Genomic DNA, 27,475 nt, shown 5'->3' with positions numbered 1-27,475 from the left:
TGGGGAGGGAAGCTATGGGAAATATAGACAGCCTACTAAAAAGCAGAGACATCACCCTGCCAACAAAAGTGTGTATGTTTTTCCCAGTTGCAATGGATGGCTGTGAAACTTGGACCATAAGAAGGGCTGAGCAACAAAGAATGGAGGCCTTTGAACTCTAGTGCTGGAGAAGACTCCTGCGAGTCCCTTGGACTGCAAGGCCATCCAACTGGTCAGTCCTACAGGAGATCAACCCTGACTGCTCTTTAGAAGGCCAGATCCTGAAGAGGAAACTCAAGTACTTTGGCCACCTAATGAGAAGGAAGGACTCCCTGGAGAAGAGCCTCATGCTGGGAAAGATGGAGGGCAAAAGAAGAAAGGGACGACAGAGAATGAGGTGGCTGGATGGAGTCACCGAAGCAGGAGGCGTGAGCTTAAATGGACTCCAGAGGATGGTAGAGGACAGGAAGGCCTGGAGGAACGTTGTCCATGGGGGTCGCGATGGGTCGGACACGGCTTCGCTACTAACAACAACAATTGTACCTACCCAACCCATCCCTTGAAGAAAAGGCAACTCAGTTGCTAGCTTCAGAGAGCGAGGCCAGAGGGTTGAGGGCAGCTAGTCCATTGAACCCCGAGCCCCAAGGATCCGGGAGAGAGAAATACGGCCGTGCCGAAAGGCCCTCGCCGTGGCTCAGGGCGAAGGCAAAGAGGCCTCCGTTCCGTTCCAGGTCCAGGTGTGTCCTCCCAAACAGCTTCATCTGGGTTTCTTCCAACTGGTTCTCCAACTCCTGCAGGTTCAAGCCATTCTTGGCCGCTTCCATGAAGGGGCTGGGGCCCGGAAGGCACAGCCCGGGGCTGCCGAAGTGGCCGCTCATGCCTTCCAAAGCTGGGGGCACCAGGAAGCTCTTGTCATCCGGTTGCCCGGTGGGGTTGAAAAGCAGGCTGGCCGTTCTCCAGGGAGCCGACTTGCGCCCTCTTCGGGGTCGGGAGATCCGGCAGCTCTGGCGCTTGATGTGCCGGTGCAGGTGATCCGAGCGGGTGAAGCTCTTGTAGCAGAACTTGCACTGGTAGGGACGGATGCCGGTGTGGATCCTCATGTGGTTCTTCAGGTCGTAGTTGTGGACGAAGCGGGCGCTGCAGTGGATGCAGAGGTACGGCCTTTCCCCCGTGTGCTTCCGCATGTGGATCTTCAGCTTGTCTTGCCTGGCCAAAGGAGAAGCAAGGGTTAATTCAGGAGGGGATCAACAAAGCACAGAATTGAAAGAGCCCTGAGATTAGACAAGGGAGCGGCCTTGCCTTCTGCTAGGGCAGGGGTGTCAAACTCAATTTCATTGAGGGCCGCATCAGGGTTATGTTTGACCTCAGGGGGGCCCGGGGTGGATGTGGCCAGGATGGGTGTGTTCAGCTCATCACTTGTGTCGGGGCACGAAATTAGAGAGCACTGACCCCAGATTTCAACCCTGAGCTACAAATACCGTATTTTTCGGAGTATAATACGCATCTTTTTTCCTCAAAAAAGAGGCTGAAAATCTGGGTGGGTCTTATACACTGAATACAGCTTTTTTTTTTTTGCCTCCCGAAACCCCACCTCCTTCACCAAAATGGCCATGCGTAGCCTTTAGGAGGCTTTCAGAGTGCTCCTGCGGGCTGGGGAAGGTAGAAAAGAGCAAAAACCGGGCTCTTTTTTGCTCAATTATGCCCTCCATCCCCCCAGGAGCACTCTATAAGCCTCCTAAAGGTTATTCATGCCCTTTTTAAAAATAAACGGGCCTTTTTAGCAAAAAATGCGCCATCTTTTGCTTGTTTTGGGGCTGCCCCCATCCTCCCAGGAGCATTCTACAAGCCTCCTAAAGGCTATTCATGCCCCTTTTTAAAAAAAAACCGTGAAAAACGGTGCGTTTTTGGGAGATCTGCAGAGTGCGAAAACTTTTTTTTTCAAAATTTGCCTCTTCAAAATCTTAGTGCGTCTTATACTTCAGTGTGTCTTATACTCTGCAAAATACGGTATTCTCCTTGGGTAATAGACGTGGAAGTCTTCACTGCTTTTCTCTAAGATGGCATCCGCAGCGCAAACAGCAGGCTGGACGTCCCAAAGGCGTTTTTTTTCAGGAGGCAGCTGGACTTCTTTTTTACTTGAAAGTCCAGTTGGCCTCCTGAAAAAGCACGTTGGGGACAACCACGACCAGGATGACTGAGAATCTCTAAGGACTTTTAGCTGGTTGGAGGGTTTCTCCACCGCGTGAACCAAGCTAGATCTCACGTCTAAATCCTGTTTAAGCTGTTTCTCGGGTATTTACATGAACAGGATGCACAGAAGGAAGTCTCTTCCAATGCAAACATCCAGCTCTCCTGGAAATGCTGCTTTCCAGAGAGGCTGGACTTCAACTCCCATCCAGCAAGCCAGCCTGGCCTGAACAAAACAAAATAAATTATTGATCATTGTTAATTTTAATTTGAATTTTTTAAAAAAATGTTATTGTCAATTCTAATTGGGTTTGTTTGGGATATTCTATTTAATTTAATTTAATATTTAAAAAACTTTTGTATTATGTGTTTCTTTTAATGTTGTACGCTGCCCTGAGTCCCTGGGAGAAAGGCGGCATATAAATCTAATAAACCAAATCTAATAAAGCAAACCAAACCATCGTCCCATGGCTAGTCAAGTGAAGAGAAGGGCCAGGAGAGACATGATACCAGTGTTCCAATATTTGAGGGGCTGCCACAGAGAGGAAAGGGTCAAGCTATTTCCCAAAGCACCTGAAGGCCAGACCAGGAATAATGGATGGAAACTGACCAAGGAGAGATTCAACCTAGAAATAAGGAGGAACTTTCTGACAGAGAGAACAATCAACCCATGGAAGAGAAGTTGCCTTCAGAAGTTGTGGGAGCTTCATCCCTGGAGGCTTTCAAGAAGAAACTGGACTGTCATTTGTCAGAAATGGTGTAGGGCTGTGATGGTGAACCTATGACATGTGTGCCACAGGTGGCATGCGCAGCCCTCTCTGCGGGCATGCGAGCCGTCATCCCAGCTCAGCTCCACCGCACATGTGCATGCGCCTCCCAGCTGATTTTCAGGTCCCTACCGCAAATGCAGGAGACGCGCGCGCATATGCAAGAGATACACGCACATGTGCGAAGGCCACACACATGGGGGCTTGGGGGGAGCATGGGGGTGGGTGGCATGCCTTGCCTCCCCCGTTTTCGGTTCCAGGTTTCAGGGAGGCCTGCTAGGGCCTGGGGGGGATTCACACGTGCATAGGCAGGGGGAGCACAGGGTGTGTGTGTCACGCATTCATACGCAGGGGCGCGGGGGTGTTGTGTGTACATTGCATTATGGGTATGAGCACGCACGGGCTGTTGTGCGCATACATGCACTTTCGGCACACAGGGACTAAAAAGTTAGCTATCACTGGTGTAGGGTCTGCTTGGGCGGGGTTGGACTAGATGACCTACAAGGTCCCTTCCAACTACGTTAATCTGTATCTACTAAACAGGCAGAGAACCAAAGAAGCAGGGAGTGCCTTGGCCAGCAGATGGCAGCACAAGCCCACATTGTCAAAGGAGTAAGTCCCAAAGCAGAACAGTATATTGAAGAAGCCATTGGCTACCTTGAACGCTATCACAACATCCCAGGAAGTCATCAGAAAGAGGATCCCCGAACCAAGATCCATTTGCATAGATCTTGACTGCCTATGCAAGTAATCATATGGACTTGGGTAACTCACTAAAGCTGGTGCGCCAGTTGCGGCCCTACCTGAACCGGGAGGCCCTCACAACAGTCACTCGAGCCCTTGTGATCTCTAGGCTGGAATACTGCAATGTGCTCTACATGGGGCTGCCCTTGAAGAGCATCCGGCGACTTCAGCTAGTCCAGAACGCAGCCGCGCGAGTGATTGTGGGCGCACCACGGTTCGCCCACATAACACCGATCCTCCGTGAGCTGCACTGGCTACCTGTTGATCTCCAAGTGCACTTCAAGGTCCTACTTACCATTCACAAAGCGCTCCATGGTAGTGGATCTGGCTATTTGAGAGACCGCCTTCTGCCAATTACCTCCCTGCGTCCCATCAGATCGCACAGGGTAGGCCTCCTCCGAATTCCATCTGCCACTCAGTGCCGACTGGCGACTACGCGGAGGAGAGCCTTCTCAGTTGCAGCTCCGACGCTATGGAACAATCTCCCCGTGGAGATCCGCACCCTCACCACCGTCCAGGCCTTCCACACGGCCCTCAAGATCTGGCTATCCCGTCAGGCCTGGGGATAGGACTTTACTCTCTCCCCGCCCGAATGCTGAGTGAATGTTGTGCTTTTATTGTTAATTATTTTTTTACTCACATTTTCTTTTATGTCTTGTCTTGCACTCCCCTCCCTCATTATTGTAAGCCGCCCTGAGTCCCCTCAGGGAAAAGGGCAGCCTATAAGTGTTCAATAAAACTCATTAAAAAAAACCTCATAAACTAAAGCTCAATTCTCCTCCAATCTGGATCCAGGAGCTGTTTTAAGAATTGGTCAAAGTTTTAGCCAGTTTTACGTCGTGGTTTCACACAGCATCTCTAATCACTTCCCCTACATCCCAAGGACATGCCTACACAGAGTAGGGGGAACTGGGGAATTCATGGCATGTTGGCTCTGCCCAGTGGTGGGATTCAGCCAGTTCGCACCTATTCGGGAGAACCGGTTGCTAACTTTCCAAGCAGATGGGAGAACCGGTTGCTACCTTTCCAAACAGCTGGGAGAACCGGTTGTTAACTTTCTAAGTAGTTCAGAGAACCGATTGTTGGAAGAAATCTCCTTTTGTTTTTTCCCCACTTTACAGGGCTAATCCTGTAAGAAAGGCAGAAAGGAAACATTCTGGTGTTGTTTCTAGCCTAATCATTATTGCCCTGCTTACAGAAACTGCCTCTCCGGTTAACCCTGATTCCATTGTCACAGCTAAGGCAAAGCACCCATTGATGTGAGTGGCATTGAGTTGGCCACGCCCACACGCTCACATGATCACCGAGCCACGCCTACCCAGCTGGTCATTAGGCCAGAGAACCGGTTGTTCAATTATTTGAATCCCACCACTGGCTCTGCCCCATGATATGAACCCCAACCTATCGGGCAGTTTATGTGTCAAGAGTTGCATTCATCCAACATACTACAGGTAGTCCTCGGCTTACGACCACCATTGAGACCAACATTTCTGTTGCTCAGTGAGACAGCTGCTCAGTGAGTTTTGCCCCGTTTTGAGAACTTTCCCACCACGGTTGTTCAACATTACGACACGGCTGTTTAATTTTTTTGACTTTTCTTGCCGCACTTGTTAAATGAATCATTGAAGCTGTTAAGTTAGCCACACGGTTGTTAAGTGAATCTGACTTCCCCATCGACTTTGCTTGTCGGAAGGTCGTAAAAGGGGATCACGTGATCCCAGGACACTGCGACCGTCATAAGTAAGAGTCAACCCCAACCCCAACCTTGTAAATGGACTGATTTTCACCCAGTCCCTGCCCCTCTGGTCTCAGATGCCTTTTCTCTTTTTGCACTAAATTTGTGAAGACTTGTACTCCCAACCAATAGTAGAGAATCTACGTAGCTAAGCGGTAAGCGGTTGGCTCCAATAGCAAATCAATGTGCCAACTTTAACAGCCTTCTCCAGGGGTGTCCAACCTTGGCAACTTTAAGACTTGTGGATTAAGATCAGGAATGATATAAATTGTTTAAAGTTAGCCTAGCAAGGAGCTAAGTTCAATGTAAAGATGTTATCAATTTCGGATTCTTTTTTCCAATATATTTTAGACTGTTTTTGTTAAAGATTTATACCGTGTATGGGTTCTGGGAAGTCGGGGGAGGGAAGGCTGGGGGGGGGTTGGGGGTTGGGTGGGAGGGATGTATATCAGGCTTGACGAGGGGTGTTAGATTTTAATGTAATATGATTGCACATGTATACTCTCTTCTCTTATTTTTTCTTTAAAACTAAGATATGTTAAGTATATTGATATGGAAGCATAAATACCATCAACATAGATTGGAGTTTGCTCAGAAGCGGAAATACACCAATGAGAGGAAGAGTGGGAAACAGAAGGGAGAAGAAAGATGGGAAGAGTGGGATAGGAGAGAGGGTAAGGGGGGGGGAGATGAGGAGGACAAGGAGGAGTGGAATCTAGAGAAAGGAGAAGGAGAAAGGAAGGGGAAGTAGAGTAGGAAAGAATGATGGAGGGAAGATAGGAGGAAGGAGAGAGGTAGAAGAAAGAGGTGTATGGAGAGCAGAAGAGCTAATAATGGGTTTTTATCTTTCTGGGCGTTGATGACAAGAGGAACTGATGTAATTACTACTTAATACAATAGGATACTGGCTATGTAATAGTATACATGTGATTGTATGTTATGAAAATGGAAAATAAAAAAGTATATTTAAAAAAAAAAGAGAGAGAAGACTTGTGGACTTCAACTCCCAGAATTCCCCAGCCTGGCATGGTTAAAGTTAACATCAGACCAACCATCAAGTAAACAATACCCCAATCAAGAAACTGCCAAGGAAGCCAACAGCAAACAGCCCAATCAAAGAATCTCTAAGGCCGCTCCCGCCAACACTGATAGGCAAACCACTAGAACCGGGATGGCGAACCTATGGCACGCGAGTTGAGTTCAGCCTTTTTTAAAGCCATTTTTCGCCCTTCCCAAGCTCTAGAGCAGTGTTTCTCAACCTTGGCGACTTTAAGTCCCTTGGACTTCAACTCCCAGAATTCCCCAGCCAGCGAGAGCTGGCTGGGGAATTCTGGGAGTTGAAGTCCACAAGACTTAAAGTCGCCAAGGTTGAGAAACACTGCTCTGGAGGCTTTCTAGGAGCCTGGGGAGGGTGAAAACAGCCTCCCCCGGCCCTCCAGAGGCTTCAGGCGCTGCCCTAAAGCCTCCGGAGCGCAAAAAAACCCGCCCTACAGGCAAACCAGAAGTTTGGGAATGGACTTCCGGTTTGCTTGTAGGGCCAATTTAAGTGCTCCGGAGTCTTCAGGGGCCTTCTGGAGGCTTCCCTTGAAGGCTTTGGAGGACGAAAAACGACCCTACTGGGTTGCTCATAGGGCCGTTTTTACTCCTCCTGAGCCTTCAGGGACTTCTGGTTTGCTCGTAGGGTCGTTTTTTGCCCTCCGGAGGCTTCAGGGAAGCTCCTGAAGCCTCCTCCTCATCTCTCTCATCCATCCATCCATTCATCCATCCATCCATCCATCTCTCATCTACCTATCTACCTATCTATCATCTCTCTCTCTCCTATCTATCTGTCTATCTATCATTTATCATCTATCTATCCATCCATCCATCTCTCATCTACCTATCTACCTATCTATCATCTCTCTCTCATCTATCTGTCTGTCTGTCTTTCTCTATCTATCTATCTATCTATCTATCTATCTATCTATCTATCTATCTATCTATCATCATCATCTCTCTCATCTATCCATCCATCCATCCATCTCTCATCTGTCTGTCTGTCTATCATCTATCTATCTATCTATCTATCTATCTATCTATCTATCTATCTATCTATCTATCATCTATTTGTGTGTCTGTCCGTCTGTCTATCTATGTCTGTAGTCCTCAATTTACAACAGTTCACGTAGTGACCATTTAAAGTTGCAATGGCACTGAAAAAAGGTCTTTTGACCATTTTTTACACATATGACCCTTGCAGCATCCCCACGATCAAGTGATTTAGGTATATTTGGATGCTTGACAATGGGTTCATGTTTATGACGGTTGCAGTGTGATGGGGTCATGTGATCCCTTTGCGACCTTCTGACAAGCAAAGTCAATGGGGAGACCAGATTCATTTAACAACTGTATTACTAATTTAACAACTGCAGTGATTCACTTAACAAATGTGGGAAGAAAAGTCATAAAATGAGGCAAAATTCACAACACATTTCTCACTCACTTAACAACATAATTTTTGGGCTCAATTGTGGTCATACGTTGAGGATTATCTGTATCTTTATCATCCATCCAACCATCTATCCATCATCCGTCCATCCATCCATCCATCCATCCATCCATCCATCATCCAATCATCTGTCCATCCATCCATCCATCCATCCATCTATTCATAATCCCTCAATAATCCATCCATCCATATATTATCCATCCATCTATCCAACCGTCCATCCATCCATCCATCATCTGTCAATAATTCATCCATCCATCATAAGTTGAGGACTATCTGTATCTATCATTCATCCATCTATCATCCATCCATCCATCCATCCATCCATCCATCCATCATCAAATCATCTATCCATCCATCCATCCATCCATCCATCCTCAATCATCCATCCATCCATCCATCCATCATGCAGCCATCCATCCCTTTATCCATCATCCATCAATAATCCATCCATCCATCCATCATCCATCCATTCATCTATCCATCCACCCACCCATCTATCCATCATCCATCCATCCATCCATCCATCCGTCCATCCATCATCAAATCATCTGTCCGTCCATCCATCCATCCATCCATCCATCCATCCATCCATCCATCCATCTATCCATCAATAATCCATCCATCCATCCATCCATCCATCATCCATCCACCCATCACCCCCATCCATCCATCCAAGCATGTTCACCATAATTTCCAAAGTATGCAGACCTGGTGAACCGGACTTCACAGATGTTGCACATATACGGCTTCTCCCCCGTGTGGGTCCTCATGTGCCGCGGGAGCTTCCCAGCCCCCATGATGATTTTGTTGCAAATGGGGCACTGCTGGGAAGCTTTGGGTTTCATCTTCCTTTCTTCTGGCCAGCGGGGAAAGACTCGGCCAAAGTGGGCGTTGCTCAGGAAGTTCAGGTAGGCGCTGTAATCGTTCTCAGCCTTGATGTGCCCAAAGGGGGCTGCGGCAGTGTTGGCAAACACGTCCTTGAAGAGGTTGTTGGGGAAGGGGGTGGGCAGTGGCTCCTCTTTCTCCTCTTCCTTGATCTTTTGCTTCTTGATCACCAGGTCCAAGGGGGTGTTGTCCACCTGCTGCTCTTCTACTGGGGCAAAGGGGGCGAAGTCTCCGTTCCATAAATGGGGGAAGAGCTCGGGCATAAAGGGAGACAGGACTGGCCTGCGTTCTGGAAGGGTGACTTTAGGATACAGGTTCTCCCTTAAGAGGGATTCAATGGAGAAGTCTCGGATGACACCAAGTGAGCCATTGGAGCTGCCAGATGGAAAACGAGTGGAGAAGACATCCGTGGTCTCTTGGAAGGGCTCCTCAGGAAGGTCTGGCTTAGAAGGACTTTGATGACAACTGAGATCTTGAGTATCCGGTAGATTCCGATTGGTGAAGTCACCTGCTTCTTCCTCCTCCTCCTCTTCCTCCTCTTCCTCCTCCTCTTCCTCTTCTTCCTCCTCCTCCTTCTCGCCTCCCACCGCTTCCCCAGGCTCTATTATTTCGAGGCAGACATTGATCACACACTGGATCTCCAGCATCTTGGCTGCGTTGAGGATGTGCTTGATGTTCGCCGCGGTAATGGTCAGCGTTGAGGTGTAGGCAAACTCAAGGATGGCCGAAAGCGCTTCGGGCTTGACGAAGTCGATCTCGTATATGTAGGGCTGGTCCGCTAAAGTGCCGGTCGTGAAGAGTTTCTTAAAATACTGGCTACAAGCAGCCAGCACAGATTTGTGGGTTCGGTATTCCTGATCTTGGACCAGGAGAATCACGTCGCAGAGGCGGCCATCATTCCGCTGCTCGTTGAGCCCACAGAGGACTTCGCTGCTGTGGTTTGGGAAGGGGATCCCGATGAGGTCCTCAACGCCATTGGCCATATTCTCCTGAGGGACCCTAGAAAGAGGTACACAAACAGAGATTGAAGTCAAGTTCACTTACTTTACCGTGGTGGCGCAGTGGTTAAAATGCAGGCTAATTCTGCCGACTGTCAGCAGTTCGATCCTGATCGGCTCAAGGTTTACTCAGCTTTCCATCCTTCTGAGGTTGGTAAAATGAGGACCCAAATTGTTGGGGACAATATACTGACTCTGTAACCCGCTTAGAGAGGGCTGTAAACAAAAGCTTGTACACTGAAGACAGCATTTAATTTCGTTATGCTATGTGCAATGACAATAAAGTAAACTAACTCAACTAACTAACTAAATTAAAGGACTGTGAAGTGGCATATTGCGGTTATTTTTAGCCAGAAAAGCTACTGCTTAGCTAATGGAGGAACCACTCCAACAACCTAAATAGAGAAGACTTTATCCAACTCAAATGATCTAAGCCCCAGGCTCACTGTAACAGCATTGCAAAAAAAGCATTAACAGCTGTTAACCTAATTTTGCGAAGCTTCTTCTCCGGTAACACTCTACTGCTAACTAGGGCATGCAAAACCTTTGCCAGACCAATTCTCGAATACAGCTCGTCTGCCTGGAATCCACACTGTATATCGGACATTAATACGATTGTGGCGGTCCAGAGGTATTTCACGAGAAGAGTCCTCCACTCCTCTGCTCACAAAATAGAATCCCTTATGCCACTAGGCTCAAAATTTTGGGCTTGGACATCCTTGAACTATGCCACCTACAGTCTAAGCTACACAAAATTGTCTGCTACAACGTCCTACCTGTCAACAATTACTTCAGCTTCAACCGCAATACACGGGCAAACAATTGATACAAACTCAAGATAAATCACTCCAAACTCGATTGCAAAAAATACGACTTCAGCAACAGAGTGGTCAACGCCTGGAATGCTCTAACTGACTCCATTGTTACATCCTCAAACTCTCACAGTTTCAACCTTAAACTGTCTACTGTGGACCTCACCCCATTCCTAAGAGGTCCGTAAAGGGGTCGTGCATAAGCGCACCAGCATGCCTAACGTCCCTGTACCACTGTCCCCATTTATTCATACCCATTTCATGCGTTCATGTCCATGTCCATACTTATACCTGTTCTCTCGTACATGTTTGATAAACTAACTACCTAACTAAAATAAAATAAACTCATTCCCCACATCAATCAGCGCATTTAGCACATTCATGACTGTGATTCCTGGATTCCCTCCAGCCGTTGATATGAAATTGTCGTATTTGAGACGAGGGAAGGGGAACCTTAAGAAATGCACGAATAATCAGGGTAGCGGTGAGCCATGCAATTTGAAATCAAATCAACCCACAGCTGTACTTTTAGTTTCACATCGACCATTGCTTTAGTCTGCTCTTCAGGGACTTTCCAATGTTGGTTAAGGAGGAGGCTTGGTGGGAGTTTGCTACTCACTGCAGAACGCCCCCTCCCTTGCTGTGCCCTTCAAAGCCCTCCACAATCTCATCACACACACACACACACACCATGACATTTTCCCTCCCCCTTCATGGTCTCCTCCATCTGCTACCGGCCTACACGAATGCCTCCCATTATTCTCCCGAGATTTTGGTCCCCACCTTCATTTCATCAACCCTCCCACTGGGATGTCAAACGTCTCCCACATTCTGTCCTTTTGACATTCAACCCGTTTTGAATGAGGTGGCTTGGAGTTCACGATGGAGAGTGAGGGACCTGCGTGGCTTCCCTTTCAGACCACCCCAGATGCTACTTTGGAGGTGGAGGTCAACTGAGATTCTCGGGTCGTGGTTGACCCAAAGGGGCTTCTCAAAAAGAAAGCGATTCCCCGTCATTCAGTCTTTGCTTCCAGATGTTGGGGATGCTCCAATACTGGGAGTTCTGAAGAAGGGATTGGGCAACCATTTGTCTGAAATGGTAGAGGGCAGTGATGGCCAACATCTTTGGCAATGAGTGCTGAAACAAGTGCTGGAGCACCAGAACCTGGAAGAGAGCAGCTAGCCGGTGTGCATGCACACGCCAGAACCCAGAAGAGCAGCTGGTGACGGTGGCCGTGCCCACTAAGAGGGCTCTGCGTGCCACCTCCGGCACGCGTGCCATAGGTTTGCCATCACGGATATAGGGATTACTGCCTGAGCAGGGGGTTGGACTAGAAGACCTCTAAGGTCCCTTCCAACTCTGTTATTCCATTCCATATTTTCTTTATTCCATTCTGTTCTGTTCCATTTTTCTCTATTTTGTTCTGTTCTATTCCTATTCTATTCCATTCATATTTTCTTTATTCTATTCTGTTCCGTTCCATTTTTTTCTATTCTGTTCTGTTCTATTCTATTCCATTCTATTCCATATTTTCTTTATTCCATTCTGTTCTATTCCATTTCATTCCATTTTTCTCTGTTCTATTGTATTGTATTCCATTCCATATTTTCTTTATTCTATTCTGTTCTGTTCCGTTCCATTTTTCTCTATTCTGTTCTGTTCTATTCTATTCCATTCCATATTTTCTTTATTCCATTCTGTTCTATTCCACTCTGTTCCATTTTTCTGTTCTATTGTATTGTATTCCATTCCATATTTTCTTTATTCTATTCTGTTCTGTTCCATTCCAATTTTCTGTTCTCTTCTATCCCATTCTATTCCATTCCATTCCAATCCAATCCATATTTTCTTTATGCTATTCCGTTCTGTTCCATTTTCTCCTACTCTACTCTACCCTACCCTACCCTACCCTACCCTAAAAAGTGACATGACCATTTTTCACATAACCATTGCAGCATCCTCAGGATCACGTGATCAAAATTCAGCCGCTGGGCAACTGGGTTCATATTTATGACTTTTGCAACGTCCTGGGGTTTTATGTGATTTCCCCTTTTGTGACCTTCTGACCAACAAAGGAAACGGGGAAGCCAGAATTCACTTAACCACCGTCCTACTAATTTAACCTGCAGCGATTCACTTAACAGCTATGGCAAGGAAGGTCGTAAAACAGGGCAAACCTTACAGAACGACTGTCAAGCTCAGCAACCTAAAACGTGCGGCTCAATTGTGGACAACCTGCATTGCCCTCTCCGTTCCCAAAACAATGTCTTCCGTGTCAGCAATTTTGCCTCCCTCCAAAGAAAACTCCCTTTTGGGAAGGTTGGGCAAGAACAACATATCCTTTTGAGAGCTAAGGGGAAAAAACACCCGCTGAGAATTGCATTACTGTTACTGGTGGAAAACCCAGATATAAATGAAACAAAAAAGGAATTGATTGTAAATTTGATAATGGCAGTTAGATTAGTGATGGCTAAATATCGGGGATGAAATTGGGATATTCAAAGAAATGAGTGGTACAATGAAATTTGGAGTATGGCAACAAATGTTAAATGAACAACGGAAATTAAATTAAAAAAAAGCAAACTACTATAATGAAATATGGGGGGGGGGGGGTTATAAAATCAGTGTTGGTGGAAGGCAAAGGGAATAAGCCAGAGGTGGGTTCCTACCAGTTCGCACCTATTCGGTAGAACCGGTTCGTCAAATCTACCGAACCGGTTAGAAGAGGTTCCACCAGTGGACCCGGAAAGCAGGCCACACCTACAGAAGAGGTTCCAAAAATTTTTGAAACCCACCACTGGTCCTTGGATATGATTATTCTACACTATCATGCTCATATTTATAAAACTCAGTGCCTCTGTGAAAGGTAAGGATGACTACTGCGTTTGTGGTGCAATCAGAACATTGCGTGCGTTGAAGTTGTTTTAACTTCAAACCAAAGATGCCTTTTAAAAAACAAGTTTACATCCTATTCTTATGCAGGCCAGTGCTGTGTGAGAGGTGATTTAAGGTGGTTCTGACAAGTGTCGTCGGCATCTTCATATCCGGTCACATGGGTGGCAAGCCACTCCCACAAAGGAGGCCACACCCACAGAGTAGGTTCGAACAATTTTTGAAACCCACCACTGGAATAAGCCTACACAAGAATATATGTTGTTTTGGAGGGGATAAGGGCACAATTGGAATATATTGCATACCTTTTAGTTGTTACAGACTATATATATATATATATATATATATATATATATATATGTATGTATGTATGTATGTATGTATGTATGTATATGTATATGTATGTGTGTGTATGTATGTGTGTGTGTGTGTGTGTGTGTATGTATGTATGTATGTATGTATGTATGTATATATATATATATATATATATATATATATATATATATATATATATATATATATATATATATATATATATATACTTAAAGTCACAACCCCTGGTATGCCCAAGTATGGGAGGAAGGTCACACTTCCACTCTCTGTCATTAGGCTCCTCACAAGAGTCCATCCAGACAGAAACCCAATATTTTTTACTGTTGCCTTTTTTTGTTACATTTGTTATATTTATGCTGATAAATAAATAAAGGGAGACTAGTATAGATCTATTTCAAGCTATTTAGCTCTCATCAGCTTGGGTATGGCTAGCTGATGAGAGCTAAATAGCTTGAAATAGATCTATACTAGTCTCCCTTTATTTATTTATTTATCAGCATAAATATAACATATATATATATATATATATATATATATATATATATATATATATATATATATATATATATATATATATGAAAAGGGGTCACCTGTAATATTTGTTTTTTTCCCTTTTTTCTTTCTTTTTTTGTATTTAGATGTATATTTGTATATTTGTATTATTTGTACTTAAATATATATAAATATATAATTAAAAAAAGAAAAAAAAACGCAGTTGGCTATTGCCGTGGTTAGGGATTGAACTTAAAACATGCCAGCAGGACAAGCCGCCCACCGTATCTGGTGGGCACGGAGACCTAATATTATCCTCCACCTACCCTGCCAGAAGCTATCACAATTGCCACCTGTGTTTTCTGGCTACACATGAAAGGGAGCATTTTCCATCCTCTGCCCGAACTTTTGCCTTGAACTTTCTGCTTTTGGTCTTGCCTTTTGATTCCTTTATTGATTTAGAATAGAATAGAACAGAATAGAATAGAATATCAGAGTTGGAAGGGACCGTGGAGGTCTTCTAGACCAACCCCCTGTTTAGGCAGGAAGCCCTACACCACTTCAGACAAATGGATATCCAATCTCTTCTTTAAAACTTCCAAGGTTGGAGCATTCACAACTTTTGCAGGCAAGTTGTTCCACTGATTCACTGTTCTCACTGCCAGGAATTTTCTCCTAAGTTCTAGGTTGCTTCTTTCCTTGATTAGTTTCCACCCATTGCTTCTTGTTCTACCCTCAGGTGCCTTGGAGAATAGTTTGACTCCCTCTTCTTGGTGGCAGCCCCTGAAATATTGGAAGGCTGCTATCATGTCTCCCCTAGTCCTTCTTTTCATCAAACTAGACATACCCAGTTCCTGCAACTGTTCTTCATATGTTTTAGTCTCCAGTCCCCTAATCATCTCTGTTGCTCTTCTCTGCACTCTTTCTAGAGTCTCCGCATCTTTTCTACATCGTGGCGACGAAAACTGAATGCAGTATTCCAAGTGTGGCCTTATCAAGGCATTATAAAGTGGTATTAACACTTCACATGATCTTGATTCTATAGATATAGATAGCCTTTACTGATCGCAGTCTGTTTGTGCATGCGCCGGATGTGCGCTATGCACACGCCTGACTTGCGCTGTGCATATATGCTCAATCCACCGCCTCTGTGACAACCAGCTGCCTGTTGGGGGCTCGCGCAGGCCCCGCACATTGTGCGCAAGTGCACAGTGTGCCTTTTGGCATAAATACAGCTATAGAGCGCGAGCGGGAGGGCTAAAAGAGCCACCGTACCGGTACGGTCTCAGATGCTCCAGGCCACTACCGGTATGGCCATACTGGTCCAAACCAGCAGCAACCCACCCACTGGTCCATCCCCTTGAAACCAACCTGGACTGACTCCTGAATAGGTAAATGTGGGGGACATCTGGCTGTTCAACAGGGATGAGGAGGGGATTTGCAGGCACAGAGAGCATATGGGGGCTAAAAAGAAAGTTTGCAAGGGGGCAGAGGGAGGCGGTTTGGAGGGAATGAGGAATGTGTTTTTCTTCTTTCCCAAGCAATCAAAGCTTGCTTGCGTGGGAGGGGGCTCTTCTTCCCCTATGTGTCATTTCCCTTCTCCCCTGGGGTCCCTCCCACCCACCCACCTCCCCACCAAGATCAAAAACAGACAAAACCTTGAGATTATCTCTCTTCTCCACGTGGGAGCAAGGCAGCCTCAGGGAAACTGGCCTCAAAATGCACAGAGAACATGCTGTTTTTACAAGCTTGCCTTGTTTATTAGCTCAGGCCTAGATGGAAGCAGGGGTGGTATTCACTTACTTTCCCTACTGGTTTGCAAATGTGAGGGCGTGCACGCACGCTTCCCTCGCACGCGTCCCGCCCACGCGTGCACTCGGCCTTCCGCGCATGCACTTTGGCTTGAAAACAAGCCTAAATAGGACGGTCTAGAGCCGGGGAGGTGGGCTCACCCGCAATTTCCACTACCGGTTTGCTTAAACCGGTCTGAACCGGCTGAATGCCACCTCTGGTTGGCAGCCCTTGTGTCTTCCCCCACCCATGGTTGCTTTCCCACTGCTACCGTGGGGTCCAGCTTGTGAGTTGGGATCAGTGGTGGGTTTCAAATTTTTTTAGAACCTCTTCTGTAGGTGTGGCCTGCTGTGTGGGAGTGGCTTGCCAGCCATGTGATCTGGTGGGAGTGGCCTGCCAGCCATGTGACTGGGTGGGCATGGCCAACTTGTAAAATGTGGTGAAACTCACTTAACAACACTCTTGCTTAGCAACCAAAATGTTGGCTCAGAAACTCTGGCATTTGAAGCACGCAAGTCTTAAAGCTGTCAATTTATAAGACCTTTGCACCCCTAACCCTTTAGGAAAAAAAAACCAGGGGTGTTCAAACTTGACAGCTTTAAGACTTGTGGACTTCAACTCCCAGAATTCCTCCTCCACTCATGTTGGTTGGCTCAGGAACTCTGGCATCGAAGTGTGGAAGTCTTAAAGCTGTCACGTTACAAGACCCTTGCACCACTAACCCTTTAGGAAAAAACCCCAGGGGTGTTCAAACTTGACAGCTTTAAGACTTGTGGACTTCAACTCTCAGAATTCCTCCTCTCACTCTTCATCTTGATGATGTGCGGACAGGCGGGGGGAGGGAGCTGGAACCGGTTCTAAACGGCACGGTAGATTTGTGGAACCTCTTCTATAGAAGAGGTTAGAACTGGCAGGAACCCACCCCTGGTTGGGATGCAGCTAGACTCCAATCAGTTTGGGGGAAAGTCACTGTGCTCCATGCTTCTTAACAAATTAAACCATTTATTGGGCTTGCCTAATCAAAGACTGCTTCAAATCAAGGTGGACTCTTCATGATTCCATGATCATGTCCAGCTTGGCTTTTCCACTTCCCACTATAGTTTAACCTACAGTCCTGGGGTTCTCAGTGGTCTCCCATCCAAATATCGATCAGATCTGACTTTGATTATCTTTGAGATCAGCCAGGGTCTGGAGGGTGCTGCAACCTGTTGGGGTATGCCCAGAGGTGAAATCCAGCAGGTTCTGACAAGTTCTGGAGAACCGGTAGCGGAACTTTGAGTAGTTCGGAGAACTGGCAAATGCCACCACTGGCTGGCCCCAGAGTGGGGTGGGAATGGTGATTTTGCAGGATCCTTCCCCTGCCACTCCCACCAAGCCACGGCCACAGAACCGGTAGTGGAAAAAAAATTGAATTTCACCACGGGATATGCCTCAAATTTGAGAAATAAGTGAATATTTGTAATTCAGGATGATGGGGGTGTCTGAGCTTGGTTGTTTTCTTGCAGACGTACTAAATAAGGTAACATCATCAGTAACACCTGCCTTCCCTTAAGGGAGGTAGATCAGATGGAACTAAGTGCACTGATGATATTACATAGTTTGGTAATGAGACATCTGCAAGAAAACAACCAAGCTTAGAGAGCGCCAAGGACCCCAAACCGAGAAATGTGGTCTCCTGTAACCCTTCATGGAGCTCTCTTCTATTTTCTTCTTTCACTATTTACTCCCTCACACACACACACACACTAGCTTTCTAAGAATGCCAAAGGGATCTGCAGTGACTGTGGGACCATCTAAAAACTTCTCCTACTTGATACATCCTTCTAAGCCAACGTTTCTCAGTCTTGGCCACTTTCAGATATGTGGACTTCAACTCCCAAAATTCCCCAGCCAGATTTGCTGTCTGGGGAATTCTGGGAGATGGGAGTTGAAGTCCATGAATCTTGCTGGCTGAGGAATTCTGGGAGTTGAAGTCTATGTATCTTGCTGTCTGGGGAATTCTGGGAGTTGAAGTCCATGCATCTTGCTGGCTGAGGAATCGTGAGAGCTGAAGTCCATGCATCTTGTTGGTTGTGGAATTCTGGGAGTTGAAGTCCATGAATCTTGCTGGCTAAGGAATTCTGGGAGTTGAAGTCTATGTATCTTGCTGACTGGAGAATTTGGGGACTTGGTCCACACATATGAAAGTGACCTAAGTTGAGAAACACTATTCCAAGCATAAGACATGTCTAGTCTAGTCCAGGTGCTTAGATCAACCTATCTTTCCATCCCAGGATGATTATCCTGTGGTTTCAACCTTAGGATAAACAGGAATCACGCAGGAATCATCGGGAAGCTACTCAACTAAGTCATCTAAATAAATGATGGTTAGGTTTGCATTTTCCATACGTAGATGGACCTGTTGACACCTTTGTTCACAAAAAACCATGAGAAGGCCTACACCACCACCACACATGCTGGAGATGTCATCCTGCAGCTGTCATAATGACATCTCTGCTTTCCAACATCTGATAGAAGAACGGAAGTTGGAGAATTGGCAGGATAATTGATTGAATAATAATTGGTTATATAATAATTGGTTGTATAAACAGAGGCATAGAATTAAAATCACGTGAAGTATTAGTACTGCTTTGTAAAGCCTTCGTAAGGCCACACCTTAAATAATACAATACAATACAATACAATACAATACAATACAATACAATACAATACAATACAATACAATACAATACAATACAATACAATAGCAGAGTTGGAAGGGATCTTGGAGGTCTTCTAGTCCAAACCCCTGCCTAGGCAGGAAACCCTATAGCATTCCAGACAAATGGCTATCCAACATCTTCTTAAAGACTTCCAATGTTGGAACATTCACAACTTCTGGAGGCAACTTCTGTTCCACTGATTAATTGTTCTAACTGTCAGGAAATTTCTCCTTGGTTCTAGATTGGCTAATTTCCATCCATTGCTACTTATTGTGCCTTCAAGTGCTTTGGAGAATAGTTTGATTCCCTCAAACTATACCAGCTATACTGTACCTGTGCATTTCGTTTTTCTTGCCTAAATGTAGAAGCTTACTCTTTTCACCATTGAATTTCATTTTATTAGCTAGTGCCCAATGTTCAGGTTTGTCAAGATCCTTCTGTATCTTAAGCCTGTCTTCTGGAGTGTTGGCTATTCCTGCCAGCTTGGTGTCATCTGCAAATTTGATGAGTTCCCCATTTATTCCCTCATCCAAATTATTGATGAATAAGTTGAAGAGTACTGGGCCTAAAACAGAGCCTTGGGATACTCCACTGCATACTTCCCTCCATGTAGATGCGGTTCCATTGAGGACTACATGTTGAGTGCGGTTGGTCAGCCAGTTGGTCAGCCAGTTACAAATCCATCTGGTGGTGATGCTGTCCAACCCACATTCTTCTACTTTATCTAGTAGTAGGTTATGGTCTACCTTATCAAATGCCTTACTGAAGTCCAAGTAAACTATATCGACGGCATTCCTCTGGTCCACTAATTTTGTCACTTTGGCAAAGAATGCAATAAGATTAAGAGCCAAGGTGGCGCAGTGGTGAAATGCAGCGCTGCAGGCTACTGCTAGATCAGCAGTTCAGCGGTTCAAATCTCATCGGCTCAGGGTTGACTCAGCCTTCCATCCTTCCGAGGTGGGTAAAATGAGGATCCAGATTGTTGGGGGCAATATGCTGACTCTCTGTAAACCGCTTAGAGAGGGCTGAAGTCTACTGCTATTGCTATTGCTATCAAGATTAGTCTGGCATGATCTGTTTTTGACAAACCCATGTTGGCTTTTGGCTATTACTTTGTTTACTTCTCGGTGTTCGCTAATTCGTTGCTTGATTATCTTTTCCAGAATCTTTCCTGGTATTGAGGTCAGGCTGATAGGTCTATAGTTTCCTGGATCTGTTTTGTTCCCCCTTTTTGAAGATGGGAACCACATCAGCTCTTTTCCAGTCTGCATCCAGATTTGGTCACCACATTACAAAAAGATATTGAGACTTTAGAAAAAGTGCAAAGAAGAGCAACAAAGATGATTAAGGCCTGGAGACTAAAACATATGAAGAACGATTGTAGGAATTGGGTTTGGCTAGTCTAGAGAAAAGAAGAACTAGGGGTGACATGATAGTAGTATTCAAGTATTTGAGGGGCTGCCGGAAAAAAAGAGGGAGTCAAATTGTTTTCCAGAAGGCAGGACAAGAAAGATGGATGGAAGCTAATCAAGGAGAAGAGCAACCTGGAATTAAGGAGAAACTTCCTAACAGTGAGGACAATTAACCAGTGGAACAGCTTGCCACCAGAAGTCGTGGGTACTTCATCACTGGAGGTTTTAAAGAAGAGATTGGACAGCCCTTTATCTGAAATGGTAGAGGGTCTCCTGCTTGAGCAGGGGGTTGGACTAGAAGACCTCCAAGGTCCCTTCCAGGTCTATTCTGATTGAAGAACGTGTTGTCGCCCACATTTCATCCTGGACTTCTCATTTTTCCTGATGGATCTTCTGAAGCTTTTGCATGATAAAAAAAAATGTAGGGTCCTTATATGGTTTGCTCGCCAATCTGTCTGTCTGTCTGTCTGTCTGTCTGTCTATACATACATACATACATACATACATACATACATACATACATACTAAAGTCTATGGTTTTATTTCAAACTGCAGTTACTTTTTCTTCCGGCTTTGGAATCTTTTAATAAATGAAGCGGATTGAGAGATACAGGTAATCCTCAATTTATGGTCAGTGGTTTAATGGGTGGTTTAGAATCCGTAAAGTATTTCCGGCTATCATAAAATGCGCTGCCACAGCTCCCCAAGGTAGCCACGTGGCCATGGTTCGCACGCTATGCAACCTGTTCACACTTATGACCGGTTGCCAGGCTCCCTGCGATCATGTTGCCGTTTTGCAGTCTTCTTTCTGGGGAAGCTGGCAGAGAAATTTGCCAGGTGTGCCTGCCAAAAGATTTGCCCTCCCCTTGGTGTATATGTGCATAGGGGGTGGGTGGGTGTCCCAGAAATCCTTTGTGGGGCTGCAGAACAAAACCCAGGATTGTGATGTATAGGAAGTTAACCCCCCCCTCCTAGAAAAATAAAGTGTCCTGGGAAATATTGAAAAGGCAGAATATTATGTTTCCCTGGATCAGAAAGGGAGAAACATGTTCTCATTCTTCATAGCCCCCACCTTTGTCAATGGGCCATTAAAATGCCCAAGTCAGTCTATTCTACATAACAAAGTTCTCCCCTATTCAGCTCAAGGGTGATGGCATTAAGGCATGATAGTATTAGCCCTTTACCCATCTCACCACAGGGCACCTGGGAAGAAGCGATGCTCAACCAAACTTGGACTCGAAACACGGCCTAGAGAGTTTCCCCTGCATGGCCCTATGGGAGTCTGACAACCAATCAGAATGCAAGATCAAGATCAAAGGCCAGAGAGGGCATAAAACCAAGGACTTTCAGCATTTTGCTCTTTTTTTTTCTTTCACCCAACCTCCCCCACCCTTTGTCAATGAGCCATTAAAGCCTGGGTAGTCTACTCTACATAACGAAGGTAGGATCAGCCTTCTACAGAAAGACACCACATGGCATCTGGGAACTCAACCAAGCTTGGGACTCAAAAGACACGCAACCTTCAAAGTTAGATAAGACACCCCCCCCCGCCCCTGGGAGTCTGACAACCAATCAAAATACAGTTCTTACACAGGAAGAGAAAACAGATAGGTGGGGCCAAACAGAGTATAAAAATACCCAGGAACTCTCAGCAAGCCCCTCCCCCCCTTTTTTTCTTCTTCATCCAACATCTGGAAGCATGTGATCCCTCTTTTCCGCTCAGGAGCTCAAGCTATGTGGTCCTGTCCATCATTAAACCATCTTTCCAAGCAGCCTCCATGTTTCCAGTGTCTTTTTCCCCACTTGGAATTGAGCCCAGAAGGACATTTCTTCCAACAGATGGAATGTGGAAGAGAGTTGCAGGAGGGAGTTGGGGCGAGGGGTGTCTTCCCCAAGAGACAAATCAGCCTGGAAATCTTGGCATGCAGGAAGAGAGACTGAGTGGGCCCTCCCTAACTAATCTCAGGGTTAATCGAATAGTTACGGAGATTTGTACTTTAGTCTGGCAAGACTCCAGTCTATAAGCAAGCAACAATAGAGAAACTATAGGAACTTCTCAACTTATGACTACAAGTAGACTTCAACTTACAACAGTTCATTTGAAAAAAGTTACTTATGACCACTTTTCACAGTTATAACCTTTGCAGCATCCCCATGATCATGGGATCAAAAATTCAGACGCTCGCCGACTGGTTCATATTTATGACGGTTGATGTGTCCCGGGGTCATGTGATAAAACTTTTGCGACCTTCTGACCAGCCATAGTCAATGGGGGAAGCCAGATTTACTTAGCAACCGTATTACTACTTTAAGTACTGTAGTGATTCGCTTAACAAATATGCCAACAAAGGTTGTAAAGTGGAGCAAAACTCACTTAACACGTTTCACTTAGTAATAGAAATTTTGGGCTCAGTAGTAAAGGAAGCCCTTGACTTACGACCCCACATTTCTGTTGCTAAGTGAAACATTTGTTAAGTGAGTTTTTGCCCCATTTTAGGACCTTTGTCCTAAGTATGAATCAAGCGTCTGAATTTTGATCACGTGGGCACATTGATGTTGCAACAGTTGTTTAAATGTGAAAAATGCTCACAAGTCACCGTTGTAACTTTGAACCGTCACTAAGCAAATTGATTCCTTACTGCCCGATATTAATTAGATCTTGAAGAAAATTTATATTAATTGACTCCCAAATCGGGAAAGGTTTAGAAAGCTCTTTTGTAAAATAGCCAGTTGCAAGCTTCTATTTTATTACTAGAAGACCCGATAGAAACGCAAAAACATCTCTGCCTTAAAGTATGAATTCTGAAAGGGAAACAATTTGATTGGTGGAATTCTTGTCACCTCCTGCCTTCCTTCTCAAAAAAATCTTGCTTAAATGGACACTGATGGAGAGCACGGGACAAAGAAATTTTGCAAATGGGACCAAAAAAGCCCAACACTTATTCAAATATTATGAGCAGCCAAGTGGGATCCATTAAGAAGTTAGGCAATAATATTATTTTTCCCCCACAGGAATTAACCACAGAGAGGATGTTCCTAACTCCAAGCAGACACTACAAAGTCTGCTGCCACCTAGGGATACAAGTCAGCAATGACAGTATCCACCCGTCTCCTGAAACTGAAGAGCAGGTATGCAATAAATTAAATAAGTTAAGCCAGCAAAAGATGAGTTGTTTGTATGAGAATTAGAATTTTAAAAGGATTATCTTATTGGGGGGAAAAAAGACAGCTCCAGCCATAGTGGTATTTATTCCTCTTAAAACAATAATCTGTTTTCTACCTTTAGACCTCAGCTATTAGGAATTCTCAACATCAACAGAAAAGGAGAAATTGGAAGAAAGCCAGAGAAAGTCTTTAATAGAAATAGGGTCTGTAATCCAGAAGCTTTTTAATGTGGTTTCTTGCTTTAGGTACACCACTAATTCCTGATCTCCAGCCAAATATGAAACAAGTGAAAACTATTTTTAAAGAACAGAAATTGAACACAAACACGAAAAGATGAAAAAGTTAATCCTTTAAAAAAAAAAATCAGTGAATGCGTGGCGACGTCTTCATTTATCATTGCTCCAGCTCTAAAACAGAGGTGCGTCCCATCTTGACAACTTAAAAGACTTGTGGACTTCAACTCCCAGAATTCCCAGCCAGCTATGCTGAAAACCAATGTTGGGATTTAAGAATCAGATCTGATACAACTACAGAAATATTGTGGTCTTTTTTTTTTTTTTAAAAGGGGGGGTCATTCATATTTGACAATGTATTATATGCTAAGATTGAAATTAAAAGAAAAATATAAGATGATATTGATTTTTTAAAGAATATTTATGATTAGTATTTTAAAAGGTTCCCCTCACACATATGTGCTACTCGTTCCCGACTCTAGGGGGCAGTTGCTCATCTCCGTTTCAAAGCCGAAGAGTCAGCGCTGTCCAAAGATGTCACCGTGGTCATGTGGCCGGCATGACTAAACACCGAAGGAGCACGGAACGCTGCTCCCTTCCCACCAAAGGTGGTTCCTATTTTTTCTACTTGCATTTTTACGTGCTTTCGAACTGCTAGGTTGGCAGAAGCTGGGACAAATAACGGGAGCTCACTCTGTTATGCGGCACTAGGGATTCGAACTGCCGACCTTTCTGATCAACAAGCTCAGCGTCTTAGCCACTTGATTAGTGTTTTAGGGTAGTTTAAATATCTATTACTCATTTAAATTTGAGAGACCTTATTGTATTGCATTATCATCTCTGGACTGGAAAAAGTTTGAGATCACTTTTGCTATGTATTTATTTGATGTATTTTTTATTTTTTGTTACTTTTTCCTGATATCCCCATCCCACTTTTTCCCTTTTATGTCAGTTTGTGTTTTAATGCTTGTTTTCAAAACTTTAATTGAAATATTATTTAATTAAAAACAAGTTAAGAGGGTAGCCGTGATGTGTGATTTTTAGTTCTGCCTGGTTTTTTTTTATGTGTGCCGGACCAGAAAGCTTTGATCACAATATTTGTGGGTGGCATTTTGACTTTTTTTTAACCACACCCTGGCAGACACCTTGGAAATAAGTGTGGTTACACACACACACACACACACACACACACACACACCTGCTCTTACAGTATATCTCCTCTCCATTTTCATTAACTGATACACCCTACGGTGTGTAACATATAGCTTGAGTTGAGAAGGTAAAGAGAATTCAAAAGTTCATAATTCATGTGCTTGGATCATTCTGAGTTGATATCAGAACAGGCAGTATAAAGGTCATCATTATTTTATTTATTGATTGATTTGATTTACTGTCGCCATTATTACTTTATAAGTAACGGAAGATGGTTAACATACCCAATACTCCTTCCTCCTCCTCATTTCCCCACAACAACCCTGTGAAATGGGTTGGATTGATAGACAAGGAGTGGCCCAAAATCACCTAGCTGGCTTTCATGCCTAAGGCGGGACTAGAACTCACAGTCTCCTGGTCATTGGTCCAAAGTCGCCCAACTGACATTCACGCCTAAGGCGGGACTAGAACTCACAGTCTCCTGGTCATTGGTCCAAAGTCATCCAGCTGGCTTTCATGTCTAAGGCGGGACTAGAACTCCCAGTCTCCTGGTCATTGGTCCAAAGTCATCCAGCTGGCATTCACGCCTAAGGTGGGACTAGAACTCACAGTCTCCTGGTCATTGGTCCAAAGTCACCCAACTGACATTCACGCCTAAGGCGGGACTAGAACTCACAGTCTCCTGGTCATTGGTCTAAAGTCATCCAGCTGGCATTCATGCCTAAGGCGGGACTAGAACTCACAGTCTCCTGGTCATTGGTCAAAGTCGCCCAAGTGGCTTTCATGCGTAAGGCGGGACTAGAATTCACAGTCTCCTGGTCATTGGCCGAAAGTCATCCATCTGGCTTTCATGTCTAAGGCTGGACTAGAATTCAGTGTCTCCTAGTAATTGGTCCCAAGTCATCCAATCACCTTCAAACCTAATGTGGGACTAGAACTTATCCTCTCCTGATGACTGGTCCAAAGTCATCCAAATGGCTTTCATTTCTAAAGCGGGACTAGAAGTCCCAGGCTCCTGGTTTGTAGGGCAGCTCTATAACCCCTACACCAAACTGTCTCCTATTTAAGTAATAGGTGGTCAAGTTACAGTCCAAGATGAGAGGGACCAGAATTTACCCTCTCATGGTGGTTGGCCCAAAGTCATTCAAAGCAGGCGTCCGACAAGCAAAGTCAATGGGGGAAGCTGGATTTGCTTAATGACCGCCCAATCCATTTAACAACTGCGGTGATTCTCTTTAGCAGAAGTGGCAAGAAAAGTTGTAAAATGGGCCAAAGCTCCCTTAACAATTCATCTTGCTTAGCAGCAGAAATGTTGGGCTCAGCTGTGGTCATAAGTCAAGGACTACTTGTTACTGTGGTCGTAAGCCGAGGACAGCCTATATCTCAGTCATTCGGGTAAGATCAAGGAGGTTGACCTCAGAAAACTGCACGCGGATCCCGTTCTAGTTTGTTGAGACCGTGGGAAAGGAGCCGCATATGTTGTGCTGCCCCCAAAAAGAACCTTTCAAGAGAACACGAGGGCGTGTTCCAAAAGAAATCTTGCCTGCTGAGAAATCCCAATTGCTTCAGTGGTGGATTGCAGGCGGTACGCCCCGGTACGGGTGTACTGGTGCCTGCGCGAAGCATTGGGTACCGTTCCGTTCCGGTGCTCTGGAGGGCCCAGCCACCCGCCCACGCTCCTTACCTGTCTTTAAAGTCTTCGGCACTTCCGCGCACAGCGTGTACAGCGCCTGAGTGATGCTCCGCCAAGCAGCTGGAGCATTGCTGGATGATAAGATGCATACGCGCGCTGCGCCTGTGCGCCCCCCCACTGCACGCGTTCATGTGGAGGACGCCAGGCCCCGTTGCAACCAGACTGGTTGCGATGGGCTCTGAAACCCACCACTGAATTGCTTAGACAGTTACTCCTTGACTTACAACAGTTCATTTAGTCACTGTGCGAAGTTACAACAGCACTGAAAAGAGTGACTTACAACCATTTTTTGCACTTGTGACCATTGCAGAATCCCCACGGTTACGTGATTTACATTCGGATGCTTGGCAACTGGTTGATATTTATGACGGTCGCAGTTTCCCGGGGGGGGGGTCACGTGATTCCCCTTTTGCGACCTTCTAACAAGCAAAGCGTCAGGGTTCCAAGTAACACCCCCAACGGAAAAAAGCTCCGAGGGTTGAAGTTCCTCAAAGTTCCATTTTACTAGAGGTGTCATATTGGCACATCTGGGAAAACTCGAATCTGAGAGTTTCCAGGTTTTCCCCACCCAAAAGAAAGTCCAAGTCCCTGCCCAGCACACACATGTCCATCCCATGGCCCAATCAGGCACCGTCCCAACTGGAGATTCCTCCCAGTCACGCAACTCCAGGTGCAGGGCAAAATGTCCTTGACTCTCTGAGAAAGGAATGTTATTTTGACTATATATCTCCCATACTCCATATAATCCCCCCTCCCAATTTCCCACAGCATTAAATGTGGAAGGCCTGAAGGCCCAATGCAGAAGATGAATTCCTGGCCTGACACAAAGTCAATGGGGAAGCTAGATTCACTTAACAACTGTTAATAACTGGGGTGATTCACTTAGCAAGAAAAGTCGGGGCAAAACTCAATAAATTCCTCACTTTGGCAACCTAAATTCTGGGCTCAATTGTGTTTGTAAGTTGAAGACTATCTGTATCACCATCATCCATCCATCCATCCATTCATCCA

General features: G+C 45.2%; 1 protein-coding gene across 1 annotated transcript; it reads right to left on the bottom strand.

Annotated features, from left to right (window-relative positions):
* Nucleotides 1-554: 554 nt before the first annotated feature.
* Nucleotides 555-9,771, bottom strand: ZBTB7C (zinc finger and BTB domain containing 7C). The gene is made up of 2 exons (XM_032212590.1): nt 8,612-9,771; nt 555-1,185 (listed from the first exon to the last, which is right to left on the bottom strand). Exons 1-2 carry the CDS (start codon nt 9,769-9,771, stop codon nt 555-557), a joined length of 1,791 nt encoding a protein of 596 aa, XP_032068481.1.
* Between the last annotated feature and the right edge of the window lie 17,704 nt (nt 9,772-27,475).

Source organism: Thamnophis elegans, chromosome 3, assembly GCF_009769535.1.
Source record: "Thamnophis elegans isolate rThaEle1 chromosome 3, rThaEle1.pri, whole genome shotgun sequence".
Taxonomy (NCBI): domain Eukaryota; kingdom Metazoa; phylum Chordata; class Lepidosauria; order Squamata; family Colubridae; genus Thamnophis; species Thamnophis elegans.
The sequence above is the reverse complement of the archived record's forward strand: the minus strand, read 5'-3'. Positions and strand labels throughout refer to the sequence as shown.

Coding starts and splice junctions, on each gene's coding strand:
- ZBTB7C (XM_032212590.1), bottom strand. CDS start 9,771: ATGGCCAATGGCGTTGAGGACCTCATCGGGATCCCCTTCCCAAACCAC. Junction 1,186..8,611: donor TGTGAAGTCCGGTTCACCAG/GTCTGCATACTT, acceptor TCCTTTGGCCAG/GCAAGACAAGCTGAAGATCC.